Genomic DNA, 19077 nt, shown 5'->3' with positions numbered 1-19077 from the left:
AAGAGAATCCTGTATTTCAGCTGTAGAATTGATAACTGTTTGTAATACTGCATGTCACATACCTTGTTTTTTTGAATCCACTTAATCCAAGAAGAGCATAGTAAAGCTATTAAAAAATGTAAGTTCAAAAGTTATTTGCTTGTTAGTGTACATCAGAAAAGTGGGAGTAATCCCCAGAGGTTTTACTGATTTATTGCATGTACTGGGCCCACAGGTTTAATTGATTTGTGTAGCGTTTCCACTCTCTTCTCCAAAAAGTGGTTAATTCCTTTTGCAATTAAATTGTCTGTTTTGAAGTTTAAATAATTCAGGTCTACTGAATTGTATCCATTTATTAATCTGTTTGCAGGCTGGTTAGTACAGTACACCGCTGTAATTAGCGGAACTGTGGCTGTAGCCCCTAGGGACTACAAAACTACTTTTCCAATTAGTCATCCATTGCTGAGCTTTTTATGACTCCTAAGTTAACATTTCTATTATTTTAATCCGTCAGCAAGTTTTAAGCTTTCTTCTTAGTGATGGAATGTTTCTGCTTTGTTCTGTGGTGTACTGAACTGGAATAAAATGATTGTATCTCTTCTCCTCAAATTATATATTTTCATAATCAAGGTAACTTTTAATATTTTGCTTCAAAGTACAATATTGTGTATAAATATAGCTTGGAACAATTATGAAAAAGTTCTGCTTCTTTCCATTGCGTTAGTCACATTACTCCTACTTGGTTCCTCTTTGAAGCGTGGTGCTGTTAAAACTTGAAATATACAAGTAAGAATAGGAGTTCTCAGCTGAAATGTACACATTTTCCAGGATGAACTTGCCAAATATGTAACTGGTAAAATTTTAGAACACTCAGAGTTACAAAAAATACCTTGTATTTGATGAGACTGGATTAGATGTGAAACCTGGAAGGAAGAGTAGTTTAAAGGGATTAGTTTACCTATGTAAAAACCTTAATTGCACTCTAATGCAGTGTGTGTCTCTCTAGTTACTCCTTCCCCCATATAGAAGGTTCATGGTAAAATATAAACATGGAATAACTTCAATTTTATTTCAGTGAAAAAGCAGATATTGTTCCTGGTTATGATTTCTTAGTGAATTCAGTGTGGCCTGAAATAGTACGTGGCTTAGAAGAGAAATTGCCATCACTGTTTAACCCTGGAAACCCAGATGTGTTTCATGAGGTAATTAATTTTATTTATTTCCATTTGTGATTTCTTTGACACACACAAGTATTGAATGAGTTATGTTTCTTAACTGCTTTCCCTAGCTGCTTTTGTGTACATTAGTGTTGTTTTGTGGCTCAGAAGAGGAGGTTATCTCCAATCACTTAGTTTAATTTTCATTGTAATTAATTCTGCCCTCAAATTTGTCAGCAAAGCTCATACAGATATTACTAGAAGCCACTTAGTCATGTCAATTTGGGCCTAGTATTTGTTTTTGAAGTAAATATTCTTTCTTAATTATAGAATTGCAACATAAATTAAGGCAGGAGTGGACAACACCGTTATTCACCCAAGACTAGGACTTCTGTATAGGAAGGGCTGTCATGTTAACTAATTATCTGGGTTACAACTTGCTATATACTGTGGGAAAGTTAAACAAATCTTTGTTTCACATTGTTGTTTTTTTTGCCTTTGCTATCTTACAGTAGTGTAGATTATGCTGTGATTAGAAACATAAGGTAACTAAAAGAAATAAAAAATACTTGGAGGCAGTGTGATAAAGTTTGGAACATTTAAAGAGTATTTTTTCTTGTATTGCGACCAATTATGAAGCAAGCTGAAGTTATAGAATGAATTTAAAGTACTTGTCACTCTTGTATTTTCATGATTGCCAGTTTTTCTCTGCCTCTAAATTACCATGTTTTGCTAGTGTTGAAACAGATTTCTTCGTCTAGTATGAATATAGTCTCTGGCAGTACTTATTAGTATGTCACAAGTAGAAAATAGGAGCTTTCTGCTTTTCTTCATATCCTGTGACTAACAGTGACTGCTGGAATATTTGGATTTTTCTTTTCCTTGCCACTTGGCTTATGATTAGTGTGAAACTTTATTTTCAAGATGGAGATAGCAAGCAGTGGTAAGTTGTCTGAAGGAGGGCATAGTAGGCAGATCAGGACAAATGACTTGGGGAAATGTTGGATTGCTGCTGGAGATTTTTAAGGCAAATTATTCTGCCTGTGTTCATGCCAAAAGTGCTTTTACTCAATACTGATACTTTTATTGGAGTTGAAGATGTATTTCGTACAGATACATTGAATAACTGAAGGCAAGTGGGCATGAACAGTGAAAGTTTGCAGGGCTGTCTCTGAATAAGTAGAAAATTAAATGAATGTTGAATAAAGTTGTGTCAATACCATGAAATGACAGGATAGGGTATTACCCCTCCCCTGTGAGAACACTTGGTTTCCCTTAAAGTTTCAGTCACTCTTCGAGTTTTCACTTAATGCCCTGCATACTGCCAAGTGTGAGCAGTGCTGAGCTTTTGTCATCTGTACTGCTTGGTTTACACCAGGATGTATTTTATCTTCAGAAGAGTTGGGTGTGCTGTTTTAAATAATTATTTTTTAAATGCTGTCATCTTACGTTAAGCTGATATTGACCAACAATTGCATCATCTTTATATAAAAAAATCGCAATCAAGTCCTACTAGATAATTTGGTTTGGTTTCACCACAATCCAGAATGTTAGCCTTGTATGATTAGGTGATGAGGGCCATGTCAGCCCACTCTGAACCTTGAGCTTAGCTATTGTGTGAAACAAAGAGATCTGCAGAATGGGTGGTGGCTTTCCTGCTTTGCTGGGACCCCATATGTGATCAGAATGCTCATTCTCTTCCTGCAGAAGTACACTACTAGTATGGATTTTGTACGGAAATTTGAACGACAGTGTGGCTCCCAGGCCAGTGTGAAACGTTTAAGATCTCATCCCTCTTACCACAGCTTTAACAACAAATGGAATTTGCCTGTGTATTTTCAAATAAGGTTAGTATGCACTAACCTTTCAAAAGTAGAGTTCAGTCACAGCAAGATGATGATTGTTTGAAGGTTCACTGGTCAACTAATCATACTAGAAGTCAAGATAAGAATTTAATTACTAAGTCAGTTATGTATCTTTCAACAATTGAGCAAAATCACAGCCAGCTACCCTTCAGTATGTACTGTGTTGTTGTTACACTGAATTTTATATGCTGCTTTCAGGAACAGATCTAGATAAGACTCGAAATCTTGTTTCAAATTCTTTTTGTCCAGTATCCCTGAAACTCAACTGTATGTTGAAGGATGCTACTTGTCCAAATCCAGAGGAATACTTACTATGAGGGAAGAAGTCTTTCTTCTTAGAAATAGAGAATTAAGGGACTTGACAACTTGTAGCTTTTCCAGATCTAGCCATATTTCTGACATCCTTTTTGTCTCACAGGATTTACTGTGTAAAGGGCTGGGTCTTGTAGTATTACCTTCCCAAAGATTCCCCTTTTCCTGAGGAGCTAAGTATTAAGTTCTAGCTTACTTTTCCAGCAGATCTGATGTACCTGTGCAAGATCTCTTACAGATCTTGCAGCTAGAAGAAAGCAGAGAGATAAAAGAAAGCCCTGTTTTAAGTCTAATAATGCTAGAATTTTAATGAAAGGGACAAAATAGAATGTTAAACCATATTTTTGGAAAGCAAGCCTCCAGGCAAGAAGGAGAACCATTGATGAAGTCTGTGACCTCAGCATGCTGTGTGTCACCTCTTTTGGTCCAAAATCTTCTGAGAGTCTCTTAAAATAACCTCAAAGGGTAGAATTTCCAAAAAAAAAAAAAGAGAGAGAAATTGATGTTTATTTCTAACCTGGATCACTTTAATGGCCTTTTTATTGCATGATTCAATAACTATCAATAACAGTACAGCCATAGCCATATTTATCCAGATTTTGTAATCCAGGATAAATCTACAATGCTGCTGAAAAATTCCATCCATGAATCTTAGGATTCCTGGAGCTAAGATAAGTGACAGGAGCATGAGCAGTGTCTTAGTGCTTTGGTGGTTCACTGCGTTTTGTAAAATGATAGCCCAAGCCTCTGACATCCTGGTTTGTTTTTATTCTTGCACAACTGTTCTTGCAGCTGGGTAGTGAACCCAGATGAGGGTCTGTTACACTGTGTGAAAAAAGGCTGACTTTCAAATCAGTTCCTCCAAACCACTTCACTGTACAAATATTCATGTTGGCCCAAGGGAAGAGTCAAGAGTATTTGCTACAGTACCAGTACTGAGTGCACAGACTAAGTGGAACTGTAGCTATTATACACCTTTTAACAGATGTGTATCATTATAGGTCTATGAGTCTGCTAATTTTGTTTGAAAGTGCAACTTTTCTAGTAAGTGACCACTTGATCAAACTTTGATGCTTTTACTTATAAAATTGAAATGGAATTTTTCTGTTCAAAAATGTTCCTTCCCATTAGGTATTTTGAGCTCTGATTTAAAAAAAAAAAAAAGTTTTCCTTTAACCCAAGATTACTGTAAATCTAAGTAATGCTCTATTTCCATAAACGGTTGGATAACAGCAGCTGGTTCATCTTTCACCATATCATTCCTGTATATTGGAATAATCAGATAAATTTTGGACATGTCCATGAATTCTTCTGCGCACAGCTGTGAAAATAATGCAATGTATTAATTATATATATTAGGGAAACTTTTTTATTTGATGTATGTTAATATCCTTAATTCATACAGGTCTTCTATTGAAGTATTATCTCACACTGTCATTTATAGTTAAGTTTGCTGGTTTGTTTGGGTTTTTTTTCAATTACAGAAACTGCTCAGAACAATCAGCCCTCACTAAAGCCTTTACAAACAATCCTTTGAGGAACAGATGGATGTACAAGCATTTGTTCTATATCAGGGCTGGCACAAACTGCCCCCTAACTCTTTTCCTTGCCATTGGAACTGTAGGGAAGCCCACATGGGGGAATGTTTTTTCCTATGTAAGGAACATTCAGCAAAAATTCCATCGCTGTTAAAAACCTGACCTAAAAGACACTGCTTTATTGGTGGGAGTGGTGCAAGTGGGAAACCGATGATGATAGAACTTTCTATAGGGGAGCTTAAAATGATTGCTTTGTTTCAGTATTTCACAGGAAAAACCTGGTTAAAGAATTTTTTTTGAGCTCTTACATGACAACTTTTAGGTGACAGAAATGCTATGTTGTTTATCCAATATGCTTTTAATATGGAAAAGTATTAGAGGTTTTAATATTAACTTTGCTTTTATATTAAAAAATTATGGAGCAGGATTTAATTTTTTTTACTTGTTTGAAGGGTAAATGTTTTAAAAAGGGGGTCAAGGATTACTGTGAGGAACTATTGATTTTTGCTAGGTACAGAATTGCTTGCAGAACCTTATGGCACTGTTCATTGACAAACATGTAGAGAGCTGAAGCCACATCTAAGTGTCACATATCTGAAGCTCAGCTAGAGCAAGTGTGAGACAATGTGTTCACTTTCAGTTTAAAAACAGTAACAAACCAAAAATTTTCACTCTTCTAAAGACCACTGCTATCATCTTGATAATTTTTGCAACTATGACTTTAATAATTTCCCAATGTATAAGCTTCCTACCTGCCTGTAAAATGTCAAAGGTCTATTTTATATCCCAATGTGTTTTGGGCAAAAATAACTCCGTGTTTAAAGTCTATTTATGTGCATTGATAGCACATTGAAATAATGTTTAAAAAAACACTGAAAAAAATGTATAGGCATCAATGTAAGCAATTATTGAGCTGTAGTCTTCAAAACTTTTCTGTCTCAGATTCAGAGAAATAGCTGGGGCCTTAGAAGAAGCACTTTCTGATGCACTAGAGGAAGCACCAGGTAAACTTTTATTGCAAAAAATAATTTATTGTAAAGGATTCTGTGGTGTAAGTAGCAGTAGTTACTGTCTGTCTGCTTAGTATGTAGTAACTCATTTAGTGTGAGTTCACATGAGCTTTCTTGTTTTCTGATTAACTGATTAAAAGGTAAAATACATTTTTATAGAGAAGGAAATATGAGAGTATTGTTTAGTGATGACTTCACTTACTAAGAACACCCCCTTTGGCAGGAGCCATTGACGTATGTATGGAACTATCCACTCAGTGTAAGAAGGAACTAAATTGGCATTTCCCTTCCTCTAAGTAACAGCTGAGAGGCTGTGCTGTGTTATCAGGACATATTTTTCATAGTTGTTGTAGGACTATGTCAAGGCACAGGTGGCTATTTTTTTTGCAGCATTAAGTAAGACTTGCTGTGGTATACAGTGTTGGTGTCTGCTCCAAAAACATACATTGATTATGAGCAGATGAGGAGATATGCAGAGGAAAAACTGGAGTGAAAGGGAAAACCTAGTATGTTCTTTAGATGTTGTAATCAGAGATAACTTACTTCAATTAACATAGTAAAAACATGAAGAAGGCAGCAAAAAGCAGAATAAATGTGTATCTCTGTATATATACACACAAGCTCTGAAGAGAGCCAAGGAGAAAAAAATCCTAATGGAGACAAAATGCACAAATCATTCCACTTCAGGGTGTTTGCCTGGAATTTGCAGACACATTCAGAATGGATAGCTCTCAAAATGTATGCTGTAAAATGTTAGTGCATGAAGTGCTTTAAAAGTATTTGGTTTCAAATAGACATTTCTAGCAGATATATCCATTATAACTGTGACAGGAGCAGCAGTTTAATTCTAAAGGAGTATTACTGTAATGGCTGGCAGGTGTGTCTAATATAACTTCTTCATAGCCAGAAATTACTTTGGAAATGTTATCTCCTGATATGTATTGTTTGGCCAAGCTGTACCTGCCTTTGTTGCAGACAGATTCTCATTTGTTGATTTTGCTTGCATAGCTAGAGCAAGACTAAGTAGAATTTAAATCTAAAGCAATGAATAGCTAGTATTTTAATAATTTGTTTCAGACAAATACCTAGTAAATCCTCTTTGTTATCTGTGTGATTGTGTCTCTTTGAAAGACTTTTTTTTAAACTTTTTATATTTTTAAATCTCAGGTAACGCAATTAATGATGTTACATCTTTTAAGAATGTGCTTAGGAACTGTACTTTTGTTGTCTCATTGTTTCTAGCTGGCAGCTCATACTGTCTTTTGGCCACTCACATGGTCTGGATGAGTCTTCTTAAGTGCTGGTCAGATCAAATGTTCTTACCATTATTAGCACACCGTTTGTGGAAACTTAGTCTGCAAATTTTGGCACGCTACTCTGTGTTCATTGCTGAGGTAAGAGAACAGAATGCTTATGGTTTTGGTGATTGGCTGTGTCCCTCAGTAAGAGACCTTTTGAAACAAAAAGACTAAAACTGGATGTTTCATGGGCAACTGAATCAACATCAATGATTCCCTGCTTCTGAGCAGGAGACATTGTGCTTTGCTCTTTTACTCCCTGCTCTCTGCCATGCGTGTTTCCCCATTGTGTCATAGGAAAAGAGCATGATAGAATAATTCAGATTTAAAGGGATTTCTGGAGGTCATCTGGTCCAAATTCCTGCTCAAAACAGGGCCAGCTTAGATAAGGTTGTTCAGAACCTTCTCAAGTTGAATTTTGAATATATCCAAAGATGGCAGTATTACAGCTCTCTGGGAATCCTGGTCCAATGACTGACCACTTTTTCTTCATATTTGATTAGAATTTCCCTTGGTACAGTCTGTGTCCATTGCCTCTTACTCTGCCACTCTACCTCAAGGAAAAGTCTGATTCTGCCTTCTCTGTACATGCCCCTTAGGCAGCTGAAGACAGAAGTAAAGTCTCCCTTTATCCTTTTTTTAAGACTTAGTGACACAGTTCAGTTCTGTCAGCTAAACTGGGTCTTGAAAAAAGTACTGGTAAGTACCAGAGTTAAAATAGAGTAGTTGAGTGAAGTATGTGCCTGACAGCAGAGGGCTTGAGGAGATGGAAGAAAAGCATTCTTTACCAGCAGTGAATGGTTATGATTTTTGTATTCCAGCATATGAAAATAAACTGTGTTTCTGCAAAACAGATGATGATAAAATGTTTTGTCTTGAACATTCCTCCAGTGTGGTAGTTCATTCAAACACTGCTTAGGTAAAAATTACTGTAGGACTTGACTGCCCTGTTGCTATAGTGACAGATTTACTCCAAGTCATCCAACTCTTAAGTGCACCAAAAACTGATTTTAAAAAATCTTTTTTTGTGTAATCTAGGAATGCTAATATCCCTTGTAAGTGTGGCATTCTAATGCTGAGAACTCATAAATCCTTTGCATCCTGTTTCTTTTTGTCCAACTTTAACTGCCTTCATTATTGCAAGGGTTCACATCTCAGCTTGATATTTCAGGTTTCTGTAAGGCCCATTTCCAGTGAGAATATGAAGGAAAGCAAAAAATCTTTACCTGTTGGTAGAAAGGAATCTTCTGTAAGCCTCAGCCCGAGTGAGGACCAAGGGAACGGGTCTTCTCCAGAAAGTCAACCATTGCCTTCTATATCTAGTACTCAGTTGGTATATGTTGCTGCAGATCTGGACAAACTCCAGGATCAGGTTTGTGCCTGTGACTTTACTTGCAAAAGAGTCTTTGTTGATCTATGTACCCATATTGTTTGACATCTTGTTAAGGACATTAAATTGTTTCAAATAATGTATCAGTAAGCTATTTTTTTATCTTAAATGCTGAAACTGGAGTAGTCTGATACAGAAAATGTCACCTGAAATAAATTGTCTACTGTGTGCTTCTTTTGAATTGCCGATTACAGAGAAATCACTTCAGGTATTTAAGCATTTTTTATTAGTAGCTGATGGATTAACCCCTAGAATAATATGTTTCTGCTCATTTTTGATGCAAAGTGTCACGTGTCAGTCTTGCCTTTGATAGTAAAATCTCTGTTGCAGCTTGGAGTGTGGTACAATATTCAGCTTTAGTATAATTTTCTATTTCAAATGTTACCTGGTTTTAGTATTTGAGGTTGAAAAAGGTTTTTTCATCATGATTATACTGTACTAATGATCTAGATAGAAACTTGAAAAGAGATGTGTGGTATTCAGTTTCTTCCAATAGGGATGACTTCTGTGTATTTTGTATTTGGAGAAGTCATCTGATGCTTTGGAAGCTTACAGAATGTAGAAAAAGCAATGGAAATATGTTTATAATATGACTGTATCTCTTCTGTTTTTTTTTGTTTCAGATTCCTGAAATCTTAGACATTATTAAACCAAAACTTGAAATTATTGGCTTCAAGAATGTATCTTGTATCGCAGGTAAAGCTGAGAGGCTGAATTCAGTCCCTTTCCCCTTCTCCCAAATCCCCTCTGCCAACCAAACAATCAAGTTTTACACAGTTTCATTACTTACAATGAAAAATTTGAAAATGCGAATGTTTTTATTAGTTAATGAAGCTGATTTAAGTTTAAATTGTTAAGTAGAAACTATCTTGAACAGACATGTTGAGTCTGGAATACATTTAATAAAAGTTAAAGGAGTCTGAAGGGCTTTAGGTTTTTTTGGGAATGGGTTGTAGATTTATTTTAATGTTTCCTCCGGGGTTTGGGGGTTTGTTGGGGTTTTTTTTTGTTGTTTTTGTGGGGTTTTTTTGCGGGGGGGTTGTGGTCTTTTTTGAAACATTTTCCAGTAATTAGGATGCTTTTCCAGAAAGTGGAGGACCTTAGACTACAAAATTCATATCATAACTTTTGAAAAACGTACTTGTAAAGGAAATAGGGAAGAATTAAAGAGAGGCTTTCTATTATCTAATTGAAACCAAAATCTTCAGAAAAAGATTTTTCTCCATCTGGCCTGATGACTCATGTAAAAAGGAGAGTTATCAAAGTTTCATGGTTAAATACCCCAACTTCAGAGGACAGGGGCAATTAAGTATTTTACCCTCTTTTTCCTTTTTTCTTTTAATCTGATCACTCTTTATTTGAAACATATAGTCTGATTTTAATTTAGTAGTTAAAGCCAGGCATGTAGTAGCTGGGTGAGTGAACTAGTCCCTGTTTTCAAATATAGCCAGAAGTCCTGCACTGAATTAAATCTCTCCATCAGGATTATTGGTGGATGTCCAAGTCCATAAGAGAGGTAGGAGCTTGTGCACTTCCCCCACTCAGTAGGTGGTTAGCTGTAAGTCACAACTTTGAGTTGAGTATGTTCTAGTCACTCCACAGGGAGTTTAGGTACTCTGAGGAAGAATTTCTCAGCCATGGTTTCCTTGGTAGGTCAGAGGCTTTTGACTCAAGCCCCTTACTAGATTGTTAATTCTGAAAAAACTGTGAACCTGCACTATGTTACTTTACCCCTTTGTTTGTTTTTTTTCCTTTCCTTCCCACCATCTGTTTTCCTGGCTGAGGTATGGTTCATGTTATGGGAGATGTTTTTAAAATGGCTGGTGTGTATTTGTTAAGTAAGCATCCTCTATTTTACACCAGAAGCCATTTAGGATAACAAGTGAGATTGGGATGATGGGCAGGCTTCACATAATTTGTGTTTTGATTGGGCATGATAGCTCAGTTTAAACGGTAGCATTTTTACTTCAATAGGAGCCTTGGAAGACTCAAAGACCTCTTTATCAGCCTGCGTGCCTACCTTGAATAACAGGATTATCCAGGACCTCAGTGAGTCCTCCTTTGCTTACCTGAAGAGTGCACTGGAAGTTCCGAGATTGTATAGGAGAACCAATAAGGTCAGTGCTGGTTGTAGATCTAAAAATAAATCTCATGCCTATGTTAAAAATGTACAGTACATTACATGTACAGTAATGGCAGTACACTTATGAGTTCTTTAGGCCTGTCTGTATCTGCTTGACAGTCAAGAGCCGTATTAAATACCTTGAGATAATTTAATGATTTGCTGCTCATCTCATTGAAAGGGATAAAACAAAACTGTGTTTCAAAATTTTAGGTAGGGTAACAATGATGAGGGCACAGGCCTGAGATAGAAGGAAGGGCAAGGAGCAGAACTTCTGATGTACAAAAGAAAATGGGTTACTTAGAATAAGTGTTTCCCACGTTTCATAGCATATACCATAAGATGCAGTGCTGCTGAGTGGCAGGCTTCTTTTGAGGGGATGACACTTGTGGCTGCTATGTCAAGAAGCTTCATCTCAGTGAGCTAGCTGCTCAGATTTGATTAAAAAATTACCTTGCACAGAAAGAACAAGATGTGAATGGCTAAAAAGAGTAATTTGTGAAGAAACTAACAGGAAGTAAATATGGTGCCAAGAATGATTGTCTGATGGTGGCTTGTTCTATTCCTGTGACTTGCCTTTACCAGTCTGCGCAGCTGTGTTGGTAGTTAGCTTGGTATCATTCAGGCAATAGAAACATATTTGAGTAATGTGGGCCCCAGACTACTACATCCTTGCATAATTTGAACAGAGAAGGGAGACTGAAATGGGCAAGGTTGATTGTTTGTGGGGTGGTTTTGGTTGGTGATGGGGGGAGGGTCGTGTGAGCAGAAAGTGTGTTCAGGTTTGTGCCCTGATAGTAGGAGTGACATCTCAAAAAGCTTGTCATTTTGAACATTATTCTGTATTATATAACACTGTATGACACTACTTAGTGATTTTGTGATGTCTTTCCTTTGTAAGATGAGCTTTCATTGATAAGTCATGAATGGAGTATGCATCTACTTGCTTAGGTACAGACTTAGCATTTCATGTATGTGCTATAATTCTGTTGATGTAAGTAAATTACTGGTTCTTTTCACCCACCTTGTTTCTCTGCCATCTACCAGGAGGTGCCATCTAAAGCTTCACCTTATGTTGACAGTGCTCTTAAGCCCTTCCACCGACTGCAGAATGAATACAAAGATATATTGAAGCAGTCCATGGTTCATGAATGGTTGGAAAGTGCCCTGTCTGAATGCACACAAAAGTAAGAGAACCATACAGAACATTCTTTACGTTGATTAAAGATTCCAGTGTTTGTTGAATGAACACAGGAAGAACCCAAACCACTATGAATTAACACAACTGTAAAGAAAACAAGAATATACAACTTGCCAAAAGAGAGGTATTTCTCAACAGATGAAAAGCAGGGCAGGGAATCCAGAGACCTGACTTCTATTTGAATCTGTGCAAACTGGCATTGGGGATAGGCCATATGAAAAGTTGCTTAGCTCTAGTAGTGCAACAGTGAACTAAAAACTTGCATTTTCTCTCAGAATTCACACAAGATGTTCACCTCATGTTATATGCGGTGAACAATGATCGAATTTTCAAGAAACTTGAGTTCTATACTCCTTTTACTTTAATGTATGTATTGATTATCCATCTTTTTAGTGACTTAAAAAAAGCCCCACTTTAGGATTTTTTTAGCTCTTGGAGAGCTAACGTTCACAGCTTAATAAGGCAGTCATAAAGCAATGCTTTTTGTAGTACATCTTCTGTTTGCTAGTTAACATCTTGAGGACTCCCTGGGCATGAATATCCATCTGCAGTAAGTTCCTTAGTGGATTTTGTTTCTGTCCATTTGTCTACCTGTATTTTAAATTCATACTACTGTGGGATGTTTTGTTCTGTGAGTTCAACCAGTTAAACCATGTGACATGAGAAAGCAATACTTGCTTTTGTTCAGAAGTTCTGCCAGGATAATTTCACTGGATAGCCTCTAGTTCTTGCATTATGGACAATTTATTCCTTTTGTAAGCTGAATTGTGTATGTGTTACACCTCTGTAATCTTGCTTCAGACTAAAGAATGCCCTCAGCCTACATTGATTTTTGCTCCTCCCATCTTCATAACTGTTGTTTGTTCTTTTTGTCTGTCCTTTCTGGTCATAGATTGTGTGATCAGAAGAGTCCATACTGGTTTAAGTGTGATGCTGGTGATTTCTGTCTGTCCTAACATGGTTTTCCTAATAATTCTTGGCATATTATCCTGTTTGTTGACTGCTGCTGAGCACTGGATTGATGTTTTCTGAGAATTAGCCACATAATACCGAGGCTTTAAAATGTAGTAAGAATATTAGTTCTTTCCTGCCCTTTGTCTCCTTATCTCTTCCTGCTTCTCTACTTATGATGCGTCTTATTAATGCCCTATGCATCTGCAGCAATTTGCAGTCACTTTTTTAGTTATTCGGAATAAAATTCAAATTATAGGATGGTTTTGACCCTCAAATATTCGCTAACCTTAAATTTATTCATAAATGTTTTTTTTAAATGGCTAAGCATAAATTGGTCTTGATTCTGCTGGTTACTTCCATTTTGCACAAAAACTGCTTGAATAAGTTCGATGTCTCTTCTTTTAATGAATTATTAGTCCCTAGAAAGAGGCTTACTCTTAACCCATAGCAATTATGTTTGTTTAAGTAACATTGCTGAAGGACTCCAAAGATTTCTGGAATGGCAAGTTGCATGTTTGTAGAACCAAAATATTGTAGAGTGAATTCTTGTCTGTCTGTCTACCTCTCTGTGTCTCCTAAGCCTTTTTAATAAAGACTCAGTAAGTCTGGTGGCGCCACACAAAGGGGGTAGCTGCTCTGTAGTTCCTTGGATCCATCCAAAGCTTCTTTTTTTTTTACCAAAAAGAAGTTTCTCACTTTCCCTGTCAGGATTACCAACTATCTAACTATCTCTTTAAAAAGTTTGCCCGCTTTCTGTTGCCTCCCTGTTTAGAAGTAAGCAAGAGGAAGATTCTTTCAACTTTCTTAATTCTTAGTAGTTTGATCACTGTCTTTGAGAGGCTCTTTGAAAGTTACAGATTTTAACAATTATAGAACATAGCTCAATCTAGTCACTTCTCTTGTGGAAATTTTGTTGATTAGTTGATTTGTTTACCTTGTTTGATCCAATGCTTTCTTCATTCTGGATCCTAGTGTGGCAAGTGATGTTTTATTCCACTTACATAATTTCTAAGTTGGCATTAACAGTGTTCTGACTTTTCCTGCCAACAGTCCTATTTCAGATCAGTTTCTTCATTTTAGGAATAGACAATTCTGATTGGTGTGCACTTGCATGCTGTCATATAATGTTCACTTTTAGAACTTGTCTAAAACTGTGTATTTTTTGCTCTGTCAGGCTGTTATTCTTGTCCTGTTTCTAAAATGAAATTTTACTTAGTGCTCTGTTGATTTTAAATAGAGACTGATTCAAGTGGTTTGAAGTTGAACAGTCATGTTCCTTGGCCTCTGTTGAATTCAAACAACTTGAACTGGTCAAAAATGTTGTGATGAGAAGTAGACTTCAAACTGAATGGCAATCTTTGGATTGACCTCTAGAACTAGTGATGGAAGTATGGATAAATTGATAATGATGAAAACATCAGTAGCTTCCTAGCAATGAAAATCATTGCTCCCAGTGTTTAGCATTTTTCCAGAGGCCAGTGATGTACTGATGTGTATGAAGTGCATGAACACTTTTCTGTTAAAGTGTAAATTTTTGTCTCTCTCATTAATCTTCCTTTATTTAGGTATTACGAAACTGTATCTGATGTACTAAGTTCTGTTAAGAAAATGGAAGAGAGCTTAAAAAGATTGAAGCAAGCCAGAAGAACTCCAGCTTCTAACCCAGTTGGTACAAATGGGGGCATGAGTGATGATAACAAAATCAGACTGCAGCTGGCCTTGGACGTTGAGTATTTTGGAGAACAAGTAAGTTATGAGCCACAGGTTTGTTTACTATTACGCCTGGTTTTGGAGGAGAGTAAGGTAGAAGATGTTGTTGATGCATTGCAACAGGCAGATTAAGTCTGCCTGTGTGTGAGCAGATGCTCTTCTCATATCAGAGACTTAGCTAAAAGGAAGAAGATCTGGGTGGAAATACAGAAATCTTACTAATGAGAACAACTATTTGGCAGGTTTTGGCTGGTGTTGGGCTTTTGTTCTTTTATTCCTGTTAGGTGCACTAACATTGCTGCACTGTGAGTTCAAGGTGAACTGGGATAGATAATTCATAATCAATTTGGAACTGTTTAGGTACATGCAAACGTTACGACGTGGCAGCAGCAAGCACCTTGTCGGAATAGCTTCATTATGGGTTTATTTAGATCCAGATTTATTTTTTTTTCAGTGCACTTCTGATTTTCTCATGGATTTATTTTTCTGATCGTCAGAGTGATAGTTTTCCTGGATAAAAATGACTCGTAGCAACCTCCCTATTTGTTGAGTTGTTTCAGTCCCCCAGGAAGTTTGAGGCTAGAACCGTAGGCTCTTGCAGCCTATTGAAATGCTTCATCATGCTGTTGGCTGTTCTTGGATGTATTCATGTTTATCTTTAAAGTTTTGCCCAGAAGCCTCAGCTGGGGTGTGGAAAAATTTCAGTTGAAACCAATGCATTAAAAACAAAGTTAACAGCCAAGTTTCTTTTTTTGATTATTTCATTGGAAAGCTTCCAACTGGCTTTAGTTACAAGTTGCCTAGAAGATGGTTAAGTATTTTCCTGCAAGACACTACTAGAGTAACTGGAAACACTTAACTGAGCAAAGTTAGATACAAAATGTTTTCATAGTGTGCAGTTATATACAGTTGTGGGGTTTTGCTGCATGTTGATGCAGGACAAAACATATGCTTTGCTAAATGTTTCAAGCAGAATAATTTGAGCTTCTGATGTTTTAAAGAAAATCAATGTTTCTTCTGCTTCTTTTTAGATACAAAAGATGGGACTGGAAACGAGCAGCATAAAAAGCTTTTCAGCCCTTACAGAGCTGGTTCTAACTGCTAAGGATCAGGCTGCAGCAGAACAATCCTAGATATTTTTGAAAGCATGTGATTGAGGATAAAAAATGTCCCTAAAAGAAAGAGAGAGCATTTACCTCTTTGTTTTACCAAATGAGTACAATGAAGTGCTTCCGAATGTGTCGTGAGCAACAAATCAGTGCATCTTCTGTCAGGATAGGCTGATTTCACCAAAAGACTGAGAATTGAATAGCTTTCCATTATATGGAAAGCAATCTGAAGTTCTATCTTTCTACTAGAGAATAAATGTGGAAGAAATCTTTGTTATTGTATATCTTAAAATGTAGAAGAATGAATTTATATGATGAAAATGTTATGTAATAAATTGTCTTCCAAGCTTTTGATGTCTCATGTTTTTCAATCAAGTGTATTCATTGATGACTGTCAAAAGCTTTCAAAGGGTCTTGATTCCAGCTCTTCTTGACTAAAGGAAGTGCTCACAGGAATAGGAATCTGCTGTTTCTTCTTACAGTTTTGTACTTGCATGGGTTCTCTCATCATGGGAAATGCTTGGGTTTTGAATGTTTTCATTTTACTGATTTGTTTTTTCATGGACCTTGTTGTTTAGAAGTGCTCCATTAAAAAGTTTGTTAAAGTAATTTAAATTTCAAAACCAATTTCTAGTATCAGTAGCTAATTTACTGGCCTCTTGGTAACCCAAGATATGAATACAGGCTGGGGCAGGTCACACTTGAGAGCAGTCCTGTGGAAAAGGACCTGGGAGTACTAGTGGATCAAAAGCTGAACATGAGCCACCAATGTGCAGTTGCAGCCCAGAAGGCCAACTCTATCCTGGGCTGCATCAAAAGAAGTGTGGCCAGTAGAGGGAGAGAGGTGTCTCTGCCCCTCTACTCTGCCCTGGTGAGACCCCACCCAGAATACTGCATCCAGCTCTGGTGCCCCCAGCAAAAGAAAGATGTGGACCTGTTGGAACGTGTCCAGGAAGGACCACGAAAATGATCCAAGGGCTGGAGCACCTCTCTTATGAGGACAGGATGAGGGAGTTGGGGTTGTTCAGTCTGAAGAAGAGAAGGCTCTGGGGGGACCTCATAGTGGCCTTCCAGTACCTGAAGGGGCCTACAGGAAAGCTGGGGAGGGTCTTTTTACATGGGCTTGCAGTGAGAGGACAAGAGGTAATGGTTTTAAGCTGAAAGAAGAGAGATTTAGGTTAGAGATGAGGCTGTAAATTCCTCAGTGTAAGGGTGGTGAGACACTGGAACAGGCTGCCCAGAGATGTTGTGGGAGCTCCATCCCTGGAGGTGTTAAAGGGCAGGTTGGATGGGGCTCTGAGCAGCCTGTTCTAGTGGGAGATGTCCCTGACCATGCAGGGGGGTTGGAACTTGGATGATCTTTAAGGTCCCTTCCAACTCCAAACATTCTGTGATTCTACATTCAGGCTACATATTTTCCTTCAAGATCAAATTTAATTCACTAAGCTTATTCAGAGTTGGAATTTTTCTGATTTATGTTATCTATTAGAATTCTGGGGAATTTTTTTTGCCTGAATGTACAGTTCTTGTAACTTCAAACTTAGTTGCTTCATTACAAGTTCCATCTTTATATAGCAGGAAATTTGAAAGCATTACTAGGGATTTAAATGGTAAAAAAAAACAAGAGCTGCCTTGAACCCAGAGCAGTTTACCTATTTGACACTTCTTTTTTATGCGTGAAGGACAGGTAACACAGTCTGGGGACAGCAGGAGACTAATTTGAGGCTTTCAAATGAGAGAATGCCCCATGTGAAGGAAGGTTTTGTTTGTAGTTTTGTGTTTTGGTGGTTGTTTTGGTTTTTTTTACCCTGTGAAAACTCAACACTGGAATCCTAGTTCATGTTTATTTATTTAAAATACCCATTTCTTCCTAAAGTATTTAAGGAGCTTGAGTCTTAATGGGGGGAGCCGAAGTTGATGCAGATCTTCCAAGTACTTGGAGACAGAGAGTTGATAGCATGTGGCTGTTGTGCAGCAGTGAAGTTGTAGTGAGCAAACTTTTTGCAGCTTTTATATTTCACTGTTGGAGAATGGACTGTACTTTAGTTGAGAAGACACAACTATGTGATCACTGTGCTTTTGAAATTATTAGGATAGGTGACTTTTCTAAAACTAATTTTATGAAGGGGGACAGTGAGGAAAGTACTACTGCTTAAAATTACATTGGTTCTTCTTGGATTCAGTATATGTGCTCTAGGTTAGGATTTGACTCTTCCAATTAGCTTAGGCTCTTTCTGTTTGTGGCAACTTAGACAATTGAGAGAGCATCCAGATTTGTTGCTGAACAAAGAAACAGTGAAGTGAACCAACTTGCCAGAGGTCTGATCTGTTTGTCTCATTCAGTGACATGAAAATCCTCAGCCAGCCAGAGGTCTTAGGTACATGCTACTGAATGAAGGTAGCCTACTGCTGATGAACAAGTCATTTGTTGTCTATTATATTTTTCCAGGCTTCTGATTGATGAACCTAGAATGACCTGGAATGTTTGGTCTTCCTGCACCTCTTCATTTGCTTTTAGCCAGAGTCAGGAGTACAGATGTCTTGCTACAAGCTAGTGTTGTTTTCAGCAGTGTTTTCTTGTTACAGAATGAATGTCTAAGTTGTAGTCTCTATTGTAAAAGTATTGTGTAGCTTCTTATTTTGGAAAGTGTGCATCTCTAAATTTAAATTTCTGTAACAACTGTTCACAAAAGTAGCAGATTCCGAGATCTGTGTCTAGTAGCGATTGAAGACAGAACAGCTTTATTTATATCCTCCAAAACTGAGGAAAAGGATGCAATCTGTGTGCCAAGCCAAAAAGGCATGAAAAGGTTTCTTGCCCTCTCTGTTGCATGTGATTTCCCACATCTTCCTACAATAACAGCACTTCCTACTTGTCATTGTCATCTTGCTGCATATACAGGCTGGATTCTCTTCTTTTCCATTGGAGACCAGGTTTATTTTCAGGGCAGGAAATAACACTGTGTAGCAAATAAAAATTATGGAATGGTCCTATGATTTGTGTAAATGTCTACATCACTGGTCAGTTCCACATCTTTTATTTTTGTTCACTTAAATAGCATTTAATTTTCATTCTGTAGAATATGATGTTAGTTAAAAATTTCTGTGATACCCCTGTTGAAAGACAGAAGAGGTGTGAATTGGCTTTCTCTTTAGTAAAATGAATGTTAGCATTTTCAAATACTGTGGATCAGTCAAGGAGAGAGCATCTACCATGGAAATAAGTGTGTTCTAATACAGATGTCTTCTGCTACTAATCCTCTTCTATTCATCAGATTCCTAAAATACTTTAAATGTGCTTCAGGACAGTAATGCAGATTTTGTGCCTTTTTCTTCTTCTGTTCTTGAATTTCTAGGAAACTTGCTATGCCTTTCTAAGTCTGGAAGGAATTTAGCTGGAAGAAGTGTTGTTTAAAAGCATTGAGGAGGGAA

At 37.2% G+C, this 19077-nt stretch overlaps 1 protein-coding gene across 1 annotated transcript in view; it reads left to right on the top strand.

Moving 5' to 3' along the window:
• COG2 (component of oligomeric golgi complex 2) overlaps nucleotides 1–15703 on the top strand; it is a gene marked incomplete at its 5' end in the record, with an annotated part of 22347 nt that extends 6644 nt beyond the window's left edge. The window contains 10 exons of the mRNA XM_010004238.1: nucleotides 1055–1181; nucleotides 2844–2983; nucleotides 5794–5855; nucleotides 7104–7255; nucleotides 8331–8531; nucleotides 9173–9245; nucleotides 10524–10666; nucleotides 11719–11858; nucleotides 14392–14572; nucleotides 15568–15703. Of these exons, the coding sequence (XP_010002540.1) occupies nucleotides 1055–1181; nucleotides 2844–2983; nucleotides 5794–5855; nucleotides 7104–7255; nucleotides 8331–8531; nucleotides 9173–9245; nucleotides 10524–10666; nucleotides 11719–11858; nucleotides 14392–14572; nucleotides 15568–15669 (1321 nt within the window). The remainder of the gene's footprint in view (nucleotides 1–1054; nucleotides 1182–2843; nucleotides 2984–5793; nucleotides 5856–7103; nucleotides 7256–8330; nucleotides 8532–9172; nucleotides 9246–10523; nucleotides 10667–11718; nucleotides 11859–14391; nucleotides 14573–15567) is intronic.
• Nucleotides 15704–19077: the final 3374 nt, after the last annotated feature.

Source organism: Chaetura pelagica, unplaced genomic scaffold (genome assembly GCF_000747805.2).
Source record: "Chaetura pelagica isolate M959 unplaced genomic scaffold, ChaPel_1.0 scaffold708, whole genome shotgun sequence".
Taxonomy (NCBI): Eukaryota; Metazoa; Chordata; class Aves; order Apodiformes; family Apodidae; genus Chaetura; species Chaetura pelagica.
The sequence above is the reverse complement of the archived record's forward strand: the minus strand, read 5'-3'. Positions and strand labels throughout refer to the sequence as shown.